Source organism: Ochlerotatus camptorhynchus, unplaced genomic scaffold, assembly GCF_037179485.1.
Source record: "Ochlerotatus camptorhynchus isolate MF236.1 unplaced genomic scaffold, CSIRO-AGI_Acam_v1.1 ptg000141l, whole genome shotgun sequence".
Classification (NCBI taxonomy): domain Eukaryota; kingdom Metazoa; phylum Arthropoda; class Insecta; order Diptera; family Culicidae; genus Ochlerotatus; species Ochlerotatus camptorhynchus.
This window is the reverse complement of record NW_027040631.1, coordinates 794,763-816,629: the sequence shown is the minus strand read 5'-3', so window position 1 is coordinate 816,629 and position 21,867 is coordinate 794,763. Positions and strand designations below refer to the sequence as shown.

Below are 21,867 nucleotides of genomic sequence, written 5' to 3'. Positions count from 1 at the left end.
ATCAGGTCGGAATGATTACATTGTTTGAAGTTATCGGTTGACGGTATTTTAGGATAATTGAAAGATTTGGTAGGACGGGATGGGGGTGGCCTGCTGAAGATCCATTCGGTTATGTGAAAACGAACTTAACCTAGCGAACACCAGTTTGGTCATGGGAAGAGGACTTTGGCTCCCGTGAATAACAATTTGTTCTTGGGAAGACCAATTTGGTCTTGAGAAAAACAGTTTGGTCTTGAGAAGACCAATTTGATCTTGGAAATACCAATTTGGTCTTGGGAAGACTAATTTGGTCTTCCGATGTCCAATTTGGTCTTTTGAAGAACAACTTGTTCTGTTAATAACCAGTTTGGTCTAGGGAAGACCAATTTGGCCCTGTGTATAACAATTCAGTATTGTGATGTCGAATTTGGTCATGGGAAGCCTAATTTGGTCTTGAGAAAAATAGTTTGATCACGGGAAGACGAATTTGGTCTTGATAAAAATAATTTGATCTTGGGAAGACCAATTTGGTCTTGAGAAAAATATTTTTTTATTGGCAAGACCAATTTAGTCTTGAGAAAAACAGTTTGGTCTTGAGAAGACCAATTTGATCTTGGAAATGCCAATTTGGTCTTGAGAAAAACAGTTTGGTCTTGAGAAGACCAATTTGATCTTGGAAATGCTAATTTGGTCTTGGGAAAACTAATTTGGTCTTCCGATGTCCAATTTGGTCTTTTGAAGAACAACTTGTTCTGTCAATAACCAGTTTGGTCTAGGGAAGACAAATTTGGTCCTGTGAATAACAATTCAGTATTGTGATGTCCAATTAGGTCATGGGAAGACTAATTTGGTCTTGATAAAAATATTTTAATCACGGGAAGACGAATTTGGTCTTGAGAAAAATAATTTGGTCTTTCGAAGGCCAATTCAGACTTTTGATGACCACTTTGGTCTTTTCAAGAACAATTTGTTCTTTTTATTATCAGTTTGGTCTAGGGAAGACTAATTTGATCCTGTGAATAACAATTCAGTCTTGTTTTGTTCAAATTGGTCATGGGAAGACCAATTTGGTCTTGAGAAAAATAATTTGGTCTTGAGAAGACCAATTTTATCTTGAGAAAAATAATTTGGTCTTGAGAAGATCAATTTGATCTTGAGAATACCAATTTGGTCTTGGGGAGATTAATTTGGTCTTCCGATGTCCAATTTGGTCTTTTTTAAGAACAATGTGTTCTTTTAATGACCAGTCTGGTATAGGGAAGACCAATTTGGTCCTGTCTTGAGCAAAATAATTTGGTCTTGGGAAGATCAATTTGGTCTTGGGAAGATCAATTTGGTCTTGTGATGTTGGATGAAAATTTGTTCTGTTAAAGACCAGTTTGGTCTAGGGAAGACCAATTTGGTCCTGTGAATAACAATTCTGTCTTCGGATGTCCAATTTGATCATGGGAAGACCAATTTGGTCTAGAGAAAAATAATTTGGTCTTGAGAAGAGAGAGACCAAAACATAATTTGGTCTTGTGAGTACTAATTTGGCCTTGGGAGACCAATTTGATCCACAGAAGACTAATTCAGACATGTGATGTTCAATTTGTTCTTGTCGTCCGATGAAATTTTTTTTTCTATTTCTTTTTCAACGAAAAGGTAAACGATTATCGTATGCCTACGCATTGCATTGAAGGTTAACAAATGTCGTTTCAAAGTACATCAACAACGTGACCCAATCAAATTAAACATCATGTTTGTGATGACGTACTCTCCACTGCTTTTTGGAATCTAAAAAAAAACAACCGTAATAACAACATCACATCGTGAATAATTTAATTTGAGCCAATCAACCAGCGCCAACGCACCTGGTTTCGAAAATCAAACAGATACCGAAACGGACCCAAGTACAACAAAAAACGCACATCTCATGCAGTGAAATAAATATATTACACTCATAAAAATCACCAACCCACCTGTCAACAAAGCAATCGAACCCATTCCCCAGAAACCGCTGCAGCAGCAACAGTGAGAACACTTTCGGTAAATATTGACGATTCAGGGTTGCCAGAACTGCTCGAGCGAGCTCTTCGTGAGTGTGGCGCAGCAGCAGCAGCAACCAGAAATATTTGTAAATTACCGCCTGATAATTATCACGTCCATTCATTAACAAATTAACGTCTTTCTCTGCACTGCTGGCTGTCCGTGAACGTTACTTGTACGTTGGTTGGTTGGCCGGTTAGCGAGGAGAAAATTAGCGTGTTGAGTATTATTGCCAGCGCAAATAACAAACCATCATCGTTCGGCGATTTTTTTTTTCTTCCCGCGGCTCTATACCCGTAGTTATTCGCTTGGCAGCTCGTAAACAAACCCGGACCCATCGTCTAATAAATAAATAGTTCATGGGTGCTAGTGTGTGTGTGTGTGTGTGTTCACGTCATGATTGTGTGGAAAAGTTCTCAAATGGATTGCTTCTGCTACAAAAACAAACAAACGGTTTCTTGAGAAAACGTGGCAAGTCATAATATAATAAGAAATGGGGGGAAGTTGTACCGGCTGCGCTCGATTTAATAGTGTTAATTTTAGCTACCGCATGATAAATGGTTTCGCGAAGCATTTTGCATATTGCTGCTAGCAACCAAGCACTTCAAAACGCACATCGCTAAAGAGGTTATGAATGAGGTGTGAAAACTGCTCCCTGGGAGAAAATGTGCTTATTTGTTTCAGTGTGTACGCGTGGAAAGAAGTAGGCCAATAGAAATGATTTATGATTTGCATGGACTTGAAGAATAGTTGGATAGAATGCTCCAGAGACTGGGAACGATTGAAATTGGTTTACTATAAACAATCGACATTGTAGGATGGGAAGCTATTGCTTTAGCGAAGTACAGTGAGATGTGTTAAACGAGACTTGAGGTATCTGAAAAAGTGTTGCGATCAGAGACTGGGAACGATTTGCATCAAAAATTGTAATTCTCAATAAAAGTTTCCATTAGGGGTTACCAATAACTTTAGTAAAGGCGATGGATTCCAAAAACTGGGAACAATTCGAGTGAAATAGGCTTCTTACAACAATTGAGATTAGGATGATAAATCAATGCTGTAGCAAAGTACAGTGTGATCGATGAAGGCACATTCCAAACTGAATGAGAATTAATAAATTTCTGGAAAAAAGTGAGTCTACTTAAAACTGAGTTTAAATATTACTCTTTTTTTGAGCAAACCAACGAAAATGAGAGAAACCCTACCTTGCATAGAATTATATTCAACGGCCTTGGAAAATGTTCCGATCAGAGACTGAGAACGTTCCCCCTTGATTTGAACTATTGTATTGTCGTACTACTCCATCACAATTGAGAAATTCAGTAGCGTCGCGTAACCTCACTTTTTACCTGTTCAACAACTTTGAAAATGTTATTTAGGGTCATGTTTACATTCTAATCAGTTTCAAAATTGATTTGTATCCATTGGAACCAATATTGTTTTGTTTGTTTACGTTTTGAGAGTTGTTGAGGTATATTGAGGTTAGGGTGACGCCACTGGAGAAATTATTGCCTTCATCGCAAGGAATCGATTCTAATTTCGCTATTTATACCCTTCTAAAAGTGAGAGCATCCTCCAAAGATGCGCTCTTTTGTCAGTCGAAATTGAATTCCTTAGCAACAAAATTAAGGAATGACACCGATAATGGCCATGCATCAGAACCCTAGTCTTAACCACTTCAAACTAGGGAACAACGAATAGAAGATTAGGAATCACATAGATGAAGACTAACTAACTCATTGTTTACTTGTTTTAAGAAGGAAACCCGAGGACTTACCACTATTAACAAGGCATACAAAGTAACAAGCTGACTAAGATGTGTTCCTTTGATTACTGAAAAATCCTGTTCCCCTAGTTTGAAGTAGTCAGAACTAGAAATCGATGGTAGATCTTACATCCCGTAACGTACCACGACAAGATGATCTACCCACGTTACGGGGCCCGGTAGTAAGTTAAAATTAGAGGAGACGAGTTCCCGAGACTGGCAACGCTTGTGTTAAATTATAAACATTGTAATTTTATCATTGGAAGCTACTGCTTTAGAGCAGTTCCACGCCAAATGACGAATCGATTTGAAGCGACCTTCTCATTTGAGCTATAATTCGGCCATTTTTAAACTAAAAAAAAACTTCAAAATGGTGTTCACGGTAAAAAAAAATACAAGTAATTTTGCGTTAGAAATCCAAACAAAATGTTTCAAACTTAAATAACAAAAAAATACTCATCATTAAGAGGCTTATGAAAAATGCTATCTCTTGCGAACATTTCAGGATGGACACTTAAAAATTAACAAAAATCCTTGAATAACAACTTTGGACACACTTTTGAACTTTTCGTTTGAACAATTTTACACAGAAGACCATCTTTTAGACTTCCAAAATTGTTTTCTGTGCTAATATTTCCCAATTTTTTTTTTTACAAAAATTCATCAAGTTGTTGTTTAAGTATTTTGATTAATTCTTAAGTGTCCAGCTTGATGATTTTTGTTATGCTTTTAAAGAAAAATATATATATTTTTTAATATTAAAGAGTAATTTTCTGATACTTGAGTTTCAACCACTTTTTTAATTTTTTTAGCCAAAATATCTTTATATTTTTTACCGTGTATATTTTCCCTGAAAAGGAATTATATTTTGCAACAACTTTGTCTCAGACGTCATTTCAATTGGAAGTGACGTTTTCGAGTTATAATTGGTTGACAACTCTCGAACACAGTTTTTTGCGAGATTAAAAATGGCGGAATTTGAGCAAAAATGTGAATGGTTAACCATAACAAACAATCATGCAAAGTTTCATGCAAATCTGAGAAGTACGAGTATTAAATGCAATTTTGTTTTATAAGAACTGAACAGATTTGCGCAAATATAGCAACCAGAGACTAAGAACGCTTTGCTTTTAAAGACGCTGCTTTTATGATAAATGTAGCATTTGAAATTATAGCCTACCAGGCGCAATTTCCTTGGACATACGGAATCATTGTGTTTACACCTAATCTGAAAACTCCATTCGAAAGCCGTCACCTTATATCTTAAAAGCTGTTCTTCACTAGTCCGCGGCAGACCCGTACTCACGATTTTTGTTTAGGTGGCCAACTCTCAGTTTTGTGCCCCTTCCCCTGGCGCTTTCACTCGTAAGATGCCCTCATCACATTCCATGAGGATAGCATAAAAGAGAAGAGATATCGCAACAAATTCTAGCTATTATACCCATTTTCTCTGATATGAAGTGGGAGTTATTCAAAACAGGGATGCCAGGTGTTTTAAACAAAAAAAAAATCTTCATTGAGATCGAAGAGATGCTTTCACATGTACCCACCGCTACTTTTAAAATAAGCGGGCGGGGGAAGGAATTCAATATTTATAAAACTGACCCTTCTCAAAAGTTCAGGGACCTTCTTAGAAGTCAAAGGTGGTTCGTAAAATTTCATTTGATTTCAGAGAACTTCGTAGAACCTCTTAGATCATCAAGCAACATCGGTAAGTTTCGAAAAATCGCAGGCATTCATTGAACTGTGTAGCAGTTTTGGGAACTTTCTAGAAAAGTAGACAATTTTAAAGGAACTTCCATAGATTTTCAAGAAACATCGTAAACTTTCGAAAACTTCGTAGACATTCATTGAACTGCGTAGAAGTTCTGGAAACTTTCTAGAAATCCAGAAAATTTTATAGAAATTCTGCTAATTTTGTGAAAGCTTCAGAAAATTTTGTAGAAATTCAACAAGTTTCGTAGAAGTTCAGAGAACTTTGTTGAACTTTATCAAATGTTGTTGAAAATTAGCAAACTTCAGAGAAATTTAGCGAATTTTGTAGAAATTCGAGGAACTTCATTGAAGTTTAGGGATTTTTCTTTAACATCAATAGACTTTTCAAAACTGCAGGAACTTTGTGTGTCCCAAGTAACATTGCGAGGTTTTGTGGTGGTTTTAAAGCATTCTACAAATCTTAATCATGCTCTTCAGAACCCTAATCAAAGCCAAATTGTTACGTGGAATGTTCAGACGACATCGTAGAAATTAAGAAAATTTAATGTAAATTCAGGGAGCTTCGTAGAGCTTCAGAACATTTACAAGATATTCAGAGTACTTTGTAAAAACATTGGGAAAACTTCGTAGAACTGGGAGTCTTATACAAGTTTGGCAAACTTCGTCAAGGTTATGGGAACGTTCTTTACCTTAAGGAATCTTTATTAACATTCTTCTTTTAGCTTCAAGGGCCTTCGTTAAAACTTAAATAGATCAGGAAATTTCGAAAAAAAAATCGGGGAGCAGCAACGTTCATAGGAATTCTCAGAACTTTGTAAAGTGAAATCTTCGAAGAAATCTTATTGCGCTCATGATCAATACAAACCCAAAAATCACAACGGACAGTTCTGGAAACGATAATGCGATTATCATTTGTATTACAAACAGAGGCGTCGCGTGACACATTTGTTTGCCTGTGCACCAAACTTTGTTCGTTAAAGTTTACCACCACATATAAGTTTTTGTTTTATTTGCTCCATGAATTCGAGGGACATATTCTCAATTACTTTATTAACCACTACCTAACGTAACATTTAAAGACTCTATCATCTTGTTTAAACAAAACTTGTATGGCCCTTTTAGCGCTAACCGAAGCAGGAGGAATTGCAAAACTTAACTAATTCTCGTTTTTATCACAAGGCTAACTCTTTCGATTGAAGTGTAATGAAGAATATCCGTCAAACACTTCCGAATTTTATTTTTTACACACAGTAAAAACAGTATCAAAATCTAGAGAAAATTCATGAAGTCCCTTGTGTAGCAAACTTGAATTAATCAACTCTTTATTCATCAGAACAATACTATCAGAATGAACCAGGGGAAGCTCATAAGTTTTGACAGGCGCACCGGCGCAACGCCGCAACCATCGGTAATTGAGAGATTTACAACTGACAAGAGAATGAGAACGAGCTTTTACGCTCTCTTTCTCTATTACTCTCTTTGCCTGTAATCAGATATCCAAGTGCACAGAAAGAAATGCACACTTTAGGCACCCATACATCACAAATGTTCTTCTAATTTAAACTCACACATTTAAACCGGTCTGCAAATATGATACACGTCCAAAGCGTACCAGACTGCTGTTTCCGTGTTGCAATTTCCGTTTCAATTACAACTAGTGGTGCAAACCGCCATGTATTATGGGAAATTTGTGGTATGTTTCAAGTGGTTATGGAAGGTCTGCTTGGCTTACATCAGGCATTTAACCATTCACAAACTAGCCGCCCGCCCGGCACCCAAAAGAGCTCGCTTTTAGGTGCACTATTTAACGAGTTTTGTCATGGCAGTGATATCGACATGCTTAGAAATCAATGCATTGGGGATTAGGCAGACCATCCGAACTGAACTGAATCCTTTTTGAAGCAAATCAAGGTCGAAGAGTTAATTGAGCCACACTATAAAATAGTGTATTCATGGTCACTTGTGGTCTGGCGTAAAGAAATACAGCTATAATGTGACCATCAAATCTATAAAAATCTAAACGCATAATTATGTACACCTGTGTCGTGCACAGGTTGCACATGTGGACGCGACGCACCTGATTACAGATCATGATCATATGAAATAGCGATAATCTTCGATCATCATCATCAACTGTCGTTACTTAAAATACCCCATATAAGACTAGAAAAATCAATATGGATATTTTCAGAACGGGGATGAGATCGAAAATCGATGTACGCCGCCATTTTTAAATCAAAGATGGTGGCCAACGATTTAAAAAAAAACTGTAAAATATCCTGCAATGTGGATATTTTTAGAACAGGAATGATATGCAGATGTAGAAAAATGATGGCCATTGGTTGCAGAAAAACTGTCAAATATCCTACAATATGGGTATTTTTGGAACCGAAATGACGTGTAGATGTCGAAAATCACCGATTGCCGACATTTTGCCTAATTTATTTGACAGTTTTTTTTTTCTTCTAAAACCAATGGCCACTCTCTTGGATTCTAAAATAATGACGGATATCGATATCGGTTCAAAAATTCGCGTATTGTATGACATTTTACAGTATTTCAGCAACCAACGGCCGCCATATTGAATTCGAAAATAGCGGAGAACATGATTTTCGACATCTACATGTCATTCCGGTTCCGAAAATGTCCATATTGTAGGGTATTTGACCTCCAGAACAACTTTGCCGAACACAGCAAGTTCCTAGATTTTGAGAACACATTACCCAGTGATTGTTATCATATCAGTGGGTGGGTTATCGTTTTTGTTGCTGATCATGATGTGTAATAGAAATGGTAATCCATGATCTCGGATGTGCCATGATCATGATTCCGTTTACTAGTGTTTTTAACGTCGGTAAGCATCGGAATATTTTCTTGATTCCCTGCTGGTTAGTTAATTATTCTCCCTCTATGCGGCGCTTCTATGCTTGAAAACTTCAATTACATGCTATAACTCGAGATCCTAACCTTCTAGGAAGATGCTGACATCGACAACTAGAGCCTTTCAAGTGGTGAACTGATAAGTTCAGAGATCTGCCACTACGGGGTACTAGTGTACATGTGAAGTTCCAGTTTATGCTGTATCTCGAGATCCTGACTATCTACAAAGTTGCTGTCTTTGGCAAAGTTCTTCAGATAGCCAAGGCCTTCTACATTGTCAGTACATTTGATAAAAAATCACTCACCACGCAGCGCTATTGTCTATATGAACTACCAAACTGTGCTATATCTCGAGATTCTAACCACCTAGGAAGTTGCTGTCGTTGGAAAATTTGTTGCAGTAATCAACGCTCTCTACATGGTTAGCCTATCAGTTCAAAATTCACAAAATTTAAACTTGCCCATCCACCATCCAGAAGACCTAGGTAACTTAAACATTTTTGCCGGCAACAGCAACTTCCAAGATGATCAGAATCTTGAAATAAATCATATTAAGAAAGTCCGTTTAGTCGCTAGCGCCGAAGATAAAAATTTCCCAGATAGTCAGGATCAGGGCTGGCAAATGTCATTTTCAATGAAAGATTTAACGCGATTTTTACAGAGATACTTCTGTCTCTATCATCGGATGAGAAAACGATGATAGAGATTTTCTTTAAAATCTCATCGAATTTTTTGTCATGACAGAACGTGACACTGTTGTGAACATTGTAACTACTAGCTCATTTATTGATTCTATTGTTACTTGCACCACGAAAATCTTAAAAATATATTCACTTTACCAATTACACATTGCTGCTTGCTTAAAAGTCTCTACATCATTAGGAATCTTTGATTTAAAAACCGTTTGAGAATTATTCTCACGAGTGTTTGATTATTGGATAATGATAAGAAAGTTCATGATAGGTAGCTTCGTCTCAAGATAGTGAGAGAACCTGTTTTCTAATATTCACGTGGCGGCCGTGATATTTACCAGCACTGGTCAGGATCAAGAAATATAGGAAACATCGCAGTTTCACATGTACACAAGCATCGCATAGTGGCAGAATTCTGAATTATTATATATTGAATGGTAACAACAACTTTTCCGAAGGTAGCAACTTCCCAGATAGTCAAGATCTAGAGATATCACTCACTTTGAAATTTTGCATGCTCACTATCACCACATAGGGGCAGAATTTTGATCTAATCTACTCTCAATTAATCATATCGACAGCCTAAAGAAAATATGAAAGGACTTTGTCGTTAACTTATTTCACGGAAATTATTATTAAAAAAGCTAAAATTCAATAAAAATGATTTTTCCTTATACAGATTTACCCGCTTTACTACCAGTCACAAGAGAAAAAAAAATCAAATTTGAAAGAGAAAATTCGCTCTCACGATCTCTATCTCTCACCATGCCATGTATTTGGATGACACTCTAGTTGTGATTTCCCTCTCACAGACTTCAAAATAGAGTACCTAACTTTGCAAAACATGTCTGATACCTCTATATATGCATTTAGATTAACATCCGAAGCCCCTCCTTTTTTACATATTCTGCACAAAATGTACGTTCTGTCTCACCCTATTCATAAAAAACGGCGGGAAATCCTGTCAGAAACGGGGTTAGAAAGTATTTTTGTGCAGAATATGTTAAAAAGGAGAGACTTCAGATTTTAATATAGCTGCATATATAGAGGTATCATACATGTTTTGACTGCACTGCCCTCTCTTAACAATTAACGGAACTACGTTTATGCGTAATTTCTGATAGATGTCACCATTAAGAACAGCAGTGACATCTTAAGGAAAATAAACGCAGAAGCATGGTAGCATGATTATTAAAAAAATTGGCTATCTGAACAACTCTTCCGAAAAAAAAGCAACTTCACACCTGGTCAGGATCTAGAGATGTACTCTATACATCTAAATTCTTTGATTATCTGAAAAACTATGCCGCAGTTTGTTTTGCTGATCATGATGTAACCAGGGAATCAAAAATGACTTCATCATGACAAAACGACATGCGACATACGAGCCAAATAATAATTGGTGATCAGTAAGGGCATGTTACAAAGATAACATTGTTTGAAAGTTTGTCTGCAACAATTGCGGTTGATGACTTAACTTAATCGGAACGGTGGAATTCTTTGACTTTCTCCACAATCACCTAATAAATTCTTCAAGAAATTTTCTCAAAAATACTATTCCATCCCTCACTCAAAGTCATCCAAATCTAAAACCCAAATATCTTTCAAATTTATTTACAAAAAAGTTCTAAAGGTTAGCCTTTCAAACTTCCAGAAAACTCACACCGGAATTCCATTTAAAGTTATTTGGGCCGTAATTTCACTGACATTTCCTCGCGGTAAGTTCAGGCCTTTTTTGTTATAACCCTCACATAGAACCTTCACTAATTTCCTCTGGAAGTCCTTTGAACATTCATGGGAGTACTCTGGAAAATGTAGAATGTAAAATTCATACCAAATTTTGAATAGAGTTCCTGGAAAATTAATCTCAAAATCTTTCGCGAATATATTAATGAGAACTTCGGCTAGGGATTGCCTCTATGTTTCGGAAACAGTTCTTAGTATTTTTTGCTGATTCTCATGTCAAATTATACAACCAACAACGGTACCGGATGTTCCGCATTATAGTCTCTTATTATAAAATTTAACTAGTGAAAACGACTGCAAACCCAGAGACCGGGAACGACACTTTAAACGATCAAAAACCACCACCGGGAAGGTGTCCCTAGTGAGCCACAAAAAAAAAAGTACATAAAACGTTCAACCATCGTTCTCAAGATTCGTCCTAAATTGAAAAGCTTTTCCAGCCGGAGATTCGATCAAATTAACCGCAACGAAGTGAAATGAAGAGACACGGCCACGGAGATACCGAATAGCCTGGGCTGGGAGTGGAAAGTAAGCCCTAAAGTGATTTTATTATCTCTTCTCGGTGGTTGCGGCCGAAAACCGAAACGAGCAGCACCGGCAACAGCAGCAGCAGCAGCAGCAGCAGTCATCGTCGGGTCGGGTCTGGCCAAGGAAGAAAGCTTCAAAGCCAGAAACATAAAAGCGATAGCAAAGAGGCGCAAAGGCAAAGAAAAGCATTCCATTGGTTTGCACCCGTCCGTCCGTCCGTCCGTCCCTTCTTTGCCGTTTCGTTCCGGTTCAATGGAGCCTCCCCGATCCCGGTCATTTGTGGTCGATTCTCACACATTTACGGATCTTGCTTTGCCGTCGTTCGACCGATGATGAAGCCAAAGCGGAAGCCCATTCGTCGAATGAGGTGAAGAAATAGCAACCCTCTCATCATCATCAAAAGGCAAAAGTTATGATGTTTTGCGGCGGCTAGTTTCCAACAGATGGCGGCAGCTTATCGCTTCCTTAAAAAAAACATAAACTTACCTTATCATCGTCTCCCTCGCTATCACAGATATATCCTTTGCCGGAACTGCACCGACTGCTGGCGTCGCTCAGCCGGTCCCGGGAGCTGTCCGGATCCCGCTGGGCCACCGACGACGCGGTCAGCCGCTCCGAAGCCCGGCCACTGTCGTCCGAGGTGCTCGGATCGACGTTCGGTGGCAGCGACAGGTTCTGAAACGGAAACAGACAGATAAAAGCAACCAGTTAATAACCTAACCTCAAAATTGATACACACATTTATGCTCGGCGGAAGCCGACTCGAGGCTGTAACAGATAGCAGCCATGGATAATCGAAATTTCATTCTTTTTTTTTTGTTGGGTTGGATTGTGGTTTCGATTGTAGTGCAGAGAGAGAGAGAGAGAGAGAGATAGAGAGGGCTTTGTTGCGGTTATGTCGAAGGACGACCTAGCGCGCTCACAGCGGGACCCCGTTCCTGAATGAGATGAATATTGATGACGACGTCATTGCCACACTATGTCTCGCCCATGCTGGTTCTCGGATGATGATGATGATAATCATGATGAAGATGATGATGATTATCGGGTTCATCTCTGTGGTTGGTCCAACCGACGAGATGAAAGAATGCAATCAGAGACCGAGAACGGCAATTGGCTATTTGCCTTTATGGGGATCCGGTAGGCCTTATTGATAGTTATGCTAATGTTTCCATCGCCAAATGGGTTCCGTCCATTCGACAAGCCGTCGGTCAACAACACTGGGAGGAGGGAAATAAATTATGGGATACCGTTTTCCTACTTTAGTTTCATGGGGAAGGGAAAGGAAACGGTCGAGGAAAATGAAAGCGGATTGTTCAGCATTCATAAGACCAAGGACGTAATGGGTGGTAAATTAACACGTTTCCTGGCTAATTAATTGTTTCCCCGGATGTTGAGCGTTAAATTATGGCATCCCAGTCCAAGCTCAAGCTCAGGCTTTGGAATGTCAGAACCGAAGCTTCGCTTCTTGGGCAGTAACACGTGTTGGAGGGATAGTTTCAAATTATTTCCTGTGATGATCGATTCTAGGTGTAAACCGTTTAAAGGCGGAAGCTTCCAGAGTGGATTGCATATTTGCTTATTGCTCTACACTGAAAAAAGTTTTCACGTATTTTCTGTTAGGAACGCACATAACATCAATGATTTTTATCTGAATAGTACATAACATAAGACCGATTCCACCAATTTCAGTATGATAGACAAAATATTTTCGGCAGGTGAGAAGACCATTTTGACTATCAAGTTGTTTCAAATTCCTATATCGCTTTTGTCAATAAAAAAAAAACTTTTTTTTTTAAATACTTGTTCAACAGTTAAGGGCAGTTCAAGCTCTAGGTAATTCGTTCTTAGTCGAGGTATTTAGCAAAATTTGCCTCATTGACAGAAACAGCCTCGAGTAAATCGTTCAATGTCTATAAAAAGGATTTCGATAATATCTATCAACGATAAAATTAGGGCAGTACAAGCTTTCAATACTTCGCTCCTTGTCTCTGAAAATGTATGAGCTTTTTTTTAAAAGGCTTTATTAGCGAGAATTTTAGCTCATTGGCTAGTTCATCTCGTAAAAAAAAATTATGAGCTAAAATTAAGCCTAATCCTGAAATCCATTAAAAAAACTTAAATTTCAAACATATGTCTTACTTTTTTTCGATAACTAACCCTACTGCTACGCCTCTCCCTCTCGAATCACGCTAGAGATGGGCAGTGTCACGAACGGTTCTTAAGAACTAGTTCTTCTAAATGAACCAATTAACGACCGTTTTTTAAAAAAAGAATGGTAGTTCTTTAGGAGCCGAAAAAAAGCAAAGGGAATTAATGGATCTAAAAAAACTTGAACGACATAGGAGATCTAGCATGATAATTAACTAGTAAGAGAGACATAGACAAGTCCACCGATGTATTTGAGTTCGTGCACTGATGAAAATTTGACAGGAGAGCGAGGCAATGTTTACTAAAACTTAACACCAAATGTTCATTATTCATGAACATTGTTGAAGCAAGATAGAACGTTAGGGATCGAACGAACGTTGAGCGACCAAATAGGTTCCACATTATCAGTGGGCTATATTCGTTCCACTAGAATGCATACACGTTATCAGTCCCCTTTGTTCTCCCTATCACAAAGATGCAGTGATCATGTGCGAATAGTCCTTTTTCTCCGATCGACTCCCGAGAAATCAAACGGTCAACCGTAAACAGAATCAGCTGTAGAAGAAGAGAGTAAAATAAACCGTCGCGCTTTACACATCATCGGAGCGCGTTTGTTGCTCATTAATTTATTTGATAAGGCTCAAACGAAATAACTTTACAGAGCCGAGGATTCTTGGTCACTATACAATACATCTTAAACCTATAGTCAAAAGGTACAACTTCCGCTATCCAATAAGCCTCCTCCATTAGAACTGGAGCCGCTTCCAGTGGTTTCATTGTATGGCAGTTACGCCAACAGGGGTCAGAGCGCTTCCATTGCAGCAATGGACGCAAAACGTGGTCAGCACTCACACACTCATCACTAAACGGTTGCTTTCCAAAGTCGACGATGCATCGACCGAAACAACTGCTGATGAAGAACAATAAGGAGGACCACACAATGGTTGCTGCCGAGAAAACAGACGATCGCGTGGCACACAACGAGAGTGGCTTGCTTTTGTCGACAGGCGAGTGAACACTGGGAGCGTGTTTGATTATCCGCAATAAATTTTAGTGGTAGTGTTCGCGTTATACTGTAAACGTGATTATACTGTGTTGTGTCCGAAAAGTCGGTTTTACGCACGAACATTTGGTCCTTCGAGCCGGATTAGTTGGATACTTTTAAGACGCAGAAATCGGACACAAGTACTGTGGACAAAAACTGTTGGGAGTAACTTTTGTGCCGACAGCAATTTATTGCACTGTTCTCACCACTGTGTTGAACTCCTTGGAAGGGATTGAGCGGTTTGTGCAGAACTATGATCCAAATATGAAAGGAAAGCTGGAGTTCGGCTTCAAGTTCTAGAAGCGGTTTACAAGGAGTATTTCGAGGTCCGGAGTAAGATCAAGCCTCTACTGGATGAGATCGACCCAAGCGAGGATTCAGAGATGAAGACGGACGATGACCAGATCGAAAGGAATAAAACTACAAGGGACAGCCCTATGGGGTTGTACGCAAAGGTGGGCTTATATAATATATCTTATTTGTTAACTGCATCAGGAGCTTGTGTTTTGTGTGGGAATTGAATTGGAATTGAAGAATAGAATTTGAGCGGGGTTCTCTCTACTTATACTCTTTAGTATGACGCGCTTGACATAGATGGCCCACAATGACTCACGAAGAGCTACTGATTCCGATCAATAGCGGTGCGACTTCTTCCTCCTTCTATGGATGCTCATGTGGGCTGCAGCTCGCTGCTTGCAGGCAGCCTTTCGTTGTGTACTGGAGAACACCACCACTCACCACGCGGTGATTGAATAAACACCGTTTGGTGAGACCAGATGGAATTCAACTTTGAAATCTGTGTTAGGGAAATTGCTTTTCGCAGGCTATCGGTGATAATTTTCATTTGTGTAACTTTCAAAAGTGACATTTTGAAAAACGATAAAGTCTTAGATTTGACAGATGCGTCTAAATATTTCTGATCGATTGGTGATAAAATTATTGAAATTGGTCCAGGAGCAGCTGAGTTATTAACGTTCAAAATCTTTCATAGTTTTGTTGCATGTTCCATTTTCGGTGTTCACAAAGTGTAGCTCCATATAGAAATCACAGACGTAGTCCTACGTCAAAAAGGCTATCAGTGACTTCGAAGATCATAATGTGGCATAAAAGCGGATCTTCTCGAAATGATGGATAAAAAATCTGCATCTCGAGATTTGACAGCAAATAGCTCATCAGCAAGTGGCTTCCAGAAGGTCAAACTCCCGGAGGTCAGGCTTCCGAAGTTCAGCGGAAACATTCTGGAATGGGTCCCCTTCCAGAATAGTTTTTGTAGCCTCATCGACTTAAATACCCAGCTGATGGAGATAGACAAGTTCAACTATCTGCGTTCATCTCTATCTGGAGAAGCGCTGCAGGAGATCGATTCAGTAGAGCTCTCCGCTGTAAACTACACTGTAGCGTGGGAAGCATTGCAAACCCGCTACGAGAATAAGAAACTGAATCGTGAAGGCTCACATCGACGCACTTTTTGCAGTGGAAGGGCTCTGAAGGGAGAGCAACGACGGGCTGAACCATCTCATAAGCGAGTTGGAAAAGAAAGATGAGAAGACATCATAGTGGAGTACTATCTTGGCACACATGGTATGCAGTCGCCTGGGTTCTGCTACCTTGAGGAACTGGGTAACTCATCATATTTGCAATGATGTTCCTACGTACAAGATTCTGATCAGTTTTCTTCGCAATCATACTTCAATCGATAGCTCCAACGAAATTCATCCACGAAGATAATCAGCAAATCGTTCATCGAAGCCAGCAATCTGCCATACCGTCGTCAAATCAGCTAGAGGATGCCCTTTCTGTAACGAGACGTGGCATTCTGCATTTAATTGTGCGGCATTCTTGCGAATGAAGGTTGCTGAGAGGAATGAATGCCACCAATAGGACCACTCCATGTTGCATGGTGGAGAAATACGATCCTCCGTTCCCCACTCCCACAAAAACCATACTCCTGTCAACGGTGCTTGTCAAAAGCCAAGATCGATTTGGGAATTCGATGCTATCACGGGCATTGCTCGACTCGTGTTCTCAGCACTGTTTAATGACCAAAGGCTTCTCGAACAAACTGAAGTTCCGAGAACGCTTCTCACATCTGTCGGTCCAAGGAATTGGATCATCCCATTCAATATCCACCACAGCAGCTACTGCTCTAGTAGGTCCCAGGTCCAGCCATATATCGCAGTATGCCGAAGAGATGAAGGTTCATATTCTGCCAACGCTGACTGTATCGTTACCCACTGCCGCCATCGATCCATTGCAATGGAATATCCATCGGAGCTGAGTACTACCCTGGCCTGCTTTGCAACGAGCGACAAAAAGCGACGAATGACGGACCTACTATGCAGAACACGGTGTTTGGCTCGATAGCTTCCGAACGAATTCCAGACAATGCGGAATGCAGACGAGTCTCCCTGACCAACGTTTGCTGTTCAGCTGAAAATCAGAATCAGCTTACCAGGAAACCAGAAACGCGCAAAGCGGCCAGCACTGACTCGTTGGATGTATCATCTTGTTAATCGAACAACCGCAAACAGCCTTCAAAACGAGTCACTCCCTGCTTTCCCTTTCAGCGGGTTGGAGATGACTATGGTGCATTACAAGCGGTAGCAGATCAGATTCAACGACGAGGAAATGTTCTTCCAAAACCTCGCCTGGATGCAGTTGCAGAGAATCGGCTTTCATCATGGCAACGAATACAGCAGCTCAAGCACGGGATAAGGAAGAAGCGGTCTACACACAATACCTGTCAGACCTACACAATCTAACGAAGTGGACGAAACAAAGAGACAACATTGCTGTTGGGACAATGTTGTCCTGAAGTAGGAGAATCTCCACACAGCAGTTTCTAACGGATGCATACTACCGATCCGAACCAAATTTGCTTCACTGGCCTAGAAGGACTTCTAGAACTAGGACTCCTCCAACGGCGGAGGCTCCTCCGCACACCAGTTAAGTTATGTATTTCTTGAATTTTCGAAAAGTTTACCGACTTTCTTTTTCACACTCACCCTTGTTCCATCCTGTCTGGATGATCAAGGTTTGAACGCTGACATCGTGTTGTCTTTGACCAGATAAGGTAATCTGTGTTGTGCAGTGGTGGATCCTTGTCGCATGCCTGATGCATCTTAAATTTTGACGTAGGACTACGTCTGTGATTTCTATAAGGGGGTACACTTTGTGAAAACCGAAAATGGAACATGTAACAAAATTATGAAAGAATTTGAACGCTAATAACTCAGCTGCCCTTGGACCAATTTCAATAATTTTATCACCAATCGATCAGATATATTTGTACGCATCTATTAAATTTAAGACTTTATTATTTTTCAAAATGTCAGTATTGAAAATTGCACGAATGTGCAACTGTTGCTTTGATAATTAAAATTATCACCGATTGCCTGCGAAAAGTGATTTCCCTAACACAGATTTCAAAGTTGAATTCCATCCGGTCTCACCAAACGGTGTTAATTCAATCACCGCGTGGTGAGTGATGGTGTTCTCCAGTACACAATGAAAGGCTGTCTGAAGCAGCAAGCTGCAGCCCACATGAGTATCCAAAGAAAGAAGAAAAAGCCGCACCGCTATTGATCGGAATCAGTAGCTCTTCGTGAGTTGCTGTGGGCCATCTATGTCAAGTGCGTCATACTAAAGAGAATAAACAGAGAGAACCCCGCTCAAATTCTGTAGCAGTTAACAATAATAAGATTTATTATATAAGACCACGTAGTTCTACGTCACCATTGAGTACAACACCATATGGCTGTCACTTGTAGTTTTTTTAAATTATTGTCCGATTTCTAAGGAAATCGCAGCTGCGCTGTGTTAATTTTCAGAAAACATTGCCCCTCTCACCTATCACATTTTCATCAGTGCATGAGCTAAGTCTATATGGAAATGTACGCAATGCAAAGAGCAGTTTTATGACCGCTTCACACATATGCATATTTTTCACTCTTGTTTGCTTTTTCGTTTTGACTCTGGTGAGCTAACAAACTCATTACAGAACCCTTACGGGTTCAAAATAAACAAAATAATCCCAACTCTTTTCGTGTTTGAAAATCCGGCAATATGGCATCACTGCTGCAGCTTAAAATTCAAAATCTGTTTCTGAAAGAACGGAAGAACTGTTCCAACAAAAAAAAAACTAGTTCTATTCAGTGAGCTGAACGACTCGGAACCGCTCAGTGAAAAGAACTATTTTGCCCATCTCTCGAATCATGCCCTCATCTTCGTCCTCAAATCAGAAACTCTGGCGATCGAGAATGGAAGGAAGCCCGCAGCTCTCTCAGCTAGCTCTGGAAGGTGTCGGATCAAATCATGTGATAATTGAATAAATTGAAAATTAATACACTAACTAATAGGCCTCACTGCGTCATCATTACGCTACTGCTGCTGGAGAGGCACAAGAGCTGCTACCTTCTGAATCCGTTAGTGTCAGTGCACCAACCGACGAGCTAACACGACGGGTGCAAGTAGTGCCTGTGCGCAGAGATGAGTGCAGTGCAGCTTCTGGAAAAGGAAAAGACCACATTTTCCGCTACCAGCCAGGCATTCATTACGAAGTGAAGCGTGGTGGTGAATATTAATGACAGTGATGATGCTGGCCGACGATAAAGGCGCGCACGTTCGAAGCACTTGCATGCGTACAGACAGACACAGCGAATAGACTCGAGATGACCACACAAACAGATCAGGGTACGATTTCACTGCCTGACACTCGTCCGCTATCTGCGCTCTGCTGTCTATATCATTAGCAGTGGTTAGAGTTGTTTCTTTTTAATTAAAACTAAATTGGTACGAGGTGTTAACGTTCATCGGTCGCCGGCCCGCCATCAGCACCTTCTTCTACCGGCCTTACTAACTATATTCAGGTGGGTCGTTATTTGTCTCTATGTCGGTGCCAGGCCACCATTATCGATAATCGATTAAGTTGTTTGCGTTTCCCGGTTGGCATTCCCGGCTAAACGGTCGTATTTTAAAATTGGCGATCCATTCATTTGGGGCAATCAAAGAAAATAATCAGAGACCTGGAACGATTTATCAGAGATAAATTGCAATTTTATCAACCGGTGGAAACTAACGATTTCAAATTGGCTCACTACTTGAATACCCTATTGGTCCCAAGCAAATCGATTAACGTACCCCATTCTAGTCAAAATTCTAGTACTACACAATGTTTGTTTTGATTCGCTATGAAAGTTTGACAGATAAAATGAGGGGTTATTGGATTTTCCTATGTTTCGAGGGGTGAATCGATTAGCTTGGGACCGAAGAAAGTACCAGAGCTGAGCCACAAATTTGAGCACGTTTCTTTGGGACCTACTAGTCTTAGAGTTACCTCTATGGTTTTATTATCAAGCTCAAACATTAGGCGTTCAATTGACTGAAGAGCTGAGACATTCACTTCGGATTGGAATAAACTCGAGGAGCGCTTTTTGCAATCCAAAGTGATGCCTCACTGATATTTTTTTTTTCATGTACTCACCAAGTCACTTTCACCTTAAGTTCATACAACTGATCATGCCGTAACTAAATATTATGCAATCTATCTATCTATCTATATAACGGGTGTTCAATTAAAAAAATGAGAATGATTTCAGTGCCGTCCAGAGCTCTTGTGAGAGCATCGCGACTAAGTTGCGTATGCCATATGAGACAACTGTGTAATTTCTGGCAACACTGACGGATTTTTTTTTCACACTGCAGCATCAGAATGAAAACCAAAATATTGTTAAGAAACAACGTATTCAATACGATTGGATTTAAGGATTTGCGACAACACTGGAAAAAAAGAATTTTTTTTCTGAAAAGGCTATTCAGTTTCCTACAACTTTGTCTCAGACGTCTTTTCGTGTTATGATTTATTGAAAAATATCTCATACGCCATTTTGAAAAATTAGGCGTGAGATAAAGTGACCGAATTCCAGCACAAACTTGGTTCACCTAGTGAACATTTATGCGAAGTTTCATGAAATTCGGAGAGGGCATCATAAAATAGATTCGTCAGTTGCCAGCTGCTCTACTGATAAAACTCGTTCAGAACGGTGTGAAATAAAACAGTGATATTCTCTCGGTAAAATATGACGTATGCTCGACTCGGGTCCTTCCGTGAACCTCATTTCATTTCATGGCACAGGGCTTGAACGATCGTCGGTCGCAACGGTCTGTTGTGATGTAAGGGGCACGGTGGCCTAGTGGCGACCGTTTTTGCTTACTGAGCAGAAGATCGTGGCTTCTATACCAGGCCCTCTCACATTACTAATAAGATTAATATGAACGAACAGTTTTATCAATTTCAACAAATATTATTAAATAAGTTACCTTCAAAAGATGATGAATGATAAGTAATGCTGCAATGACTTACTTCAAACCTAATATTCTTGGCTAAAATTTGGACCAAATTGTGTGCATTGTGTGTGGCCTGCAATTATGTCTTATAGCTGCAAGAAGCTTTAATTCGGGAGTTAGAGGGTTATAGTTCTGCCGTTCATCCAATAGCCCAATTTGGACTATTGGATTTGCTCGCTTTTTGATTCAAACTTAAGTGACGAATGACTTTAATCAAAGATCACATATCAAAAAGACTGGCAACTCTCCCGTTTTCGCAAATAACCGGAAGGAGACAGGCACATTCGCGTCATCTTTCGCTCAAAGATAAATACTCCAATCGAATTGAATAGCAAAGGTTTCATTCTCAGAAGAAAGGTTTGTGTATTTGCTGATTTTTCGATGCGTTGCTTCCACCTTCGCACAAGCACAGCGCTACTGTATCTGTCGCTTGGATTCTGGAAAAATTGCCAGTTTTTTGATTTGTTGTCTTCCTTTTAATGTTAAAATCACTCTAATAAACATCGTCATCATCATCATTTCAAATTTAAACTGGCCAAATTTGATTTCTGTTGAAGTCGAACAGCTCCGCAGCATTCTATTCAGCACCTCAGTCGGCGTCTACAAACAAATTTTCAATCGTTTGCCTCTCTTTTTTCGATCGTTCTTGAAGCTCTTCGTTGAATTTCTATGAAGTCCCTTAAACTTATCAGAGGATACCTTAATTTCTCTGGGACCTCTCAATCTTCATTAAGAATTCCAATCTGTGCAGTTCTCTGATGTTCTTTGCGGTTTCTCAGATTTGTTAAGAGTTCTCCCAATCATCTATGAATTTATCTGAACCATGATAAGGTTTCTCTGAACTTGAAATCTACTGGACTTTCCTGAAGCTCTCTGAGTTTCTCTAAGGTTCCCCTGAACTGATGTGAAGTTCTGCGCTTTTCTCTGACTCTTTAGAAGACATCTATGAAGTTCTCTGAACCTTGCTGAGGTTTCTCTGAACTTTTCTCAAA

General features: G+C 39.6%; 1 protein-coding gene across 9 annotated transcripts in view; it reads right to left on the bottom strand.

Moving 5' to 3' along the window:
* Positions 1–21,867, bottom strand: part of tay (tay bridge) — a 489,253-nt gene that overhangs the window by 306,153 nt on the left and 161,233 nt on the right. For all 9 annotated transcript variants that reach the window (XM_065221307.1, XM_065221308.1, XM_065221311.1 and 6 more), the window contains exon 3: positions 11,821–12,009. In XM_065221307.1, coding sequence (XP_065077379.1) covers positions 11,821–12,009 — 189 coding nt within the window. The remainder of the gene's footprint in view (positions 1–11,820; positions 12,010–21,867) is intronic.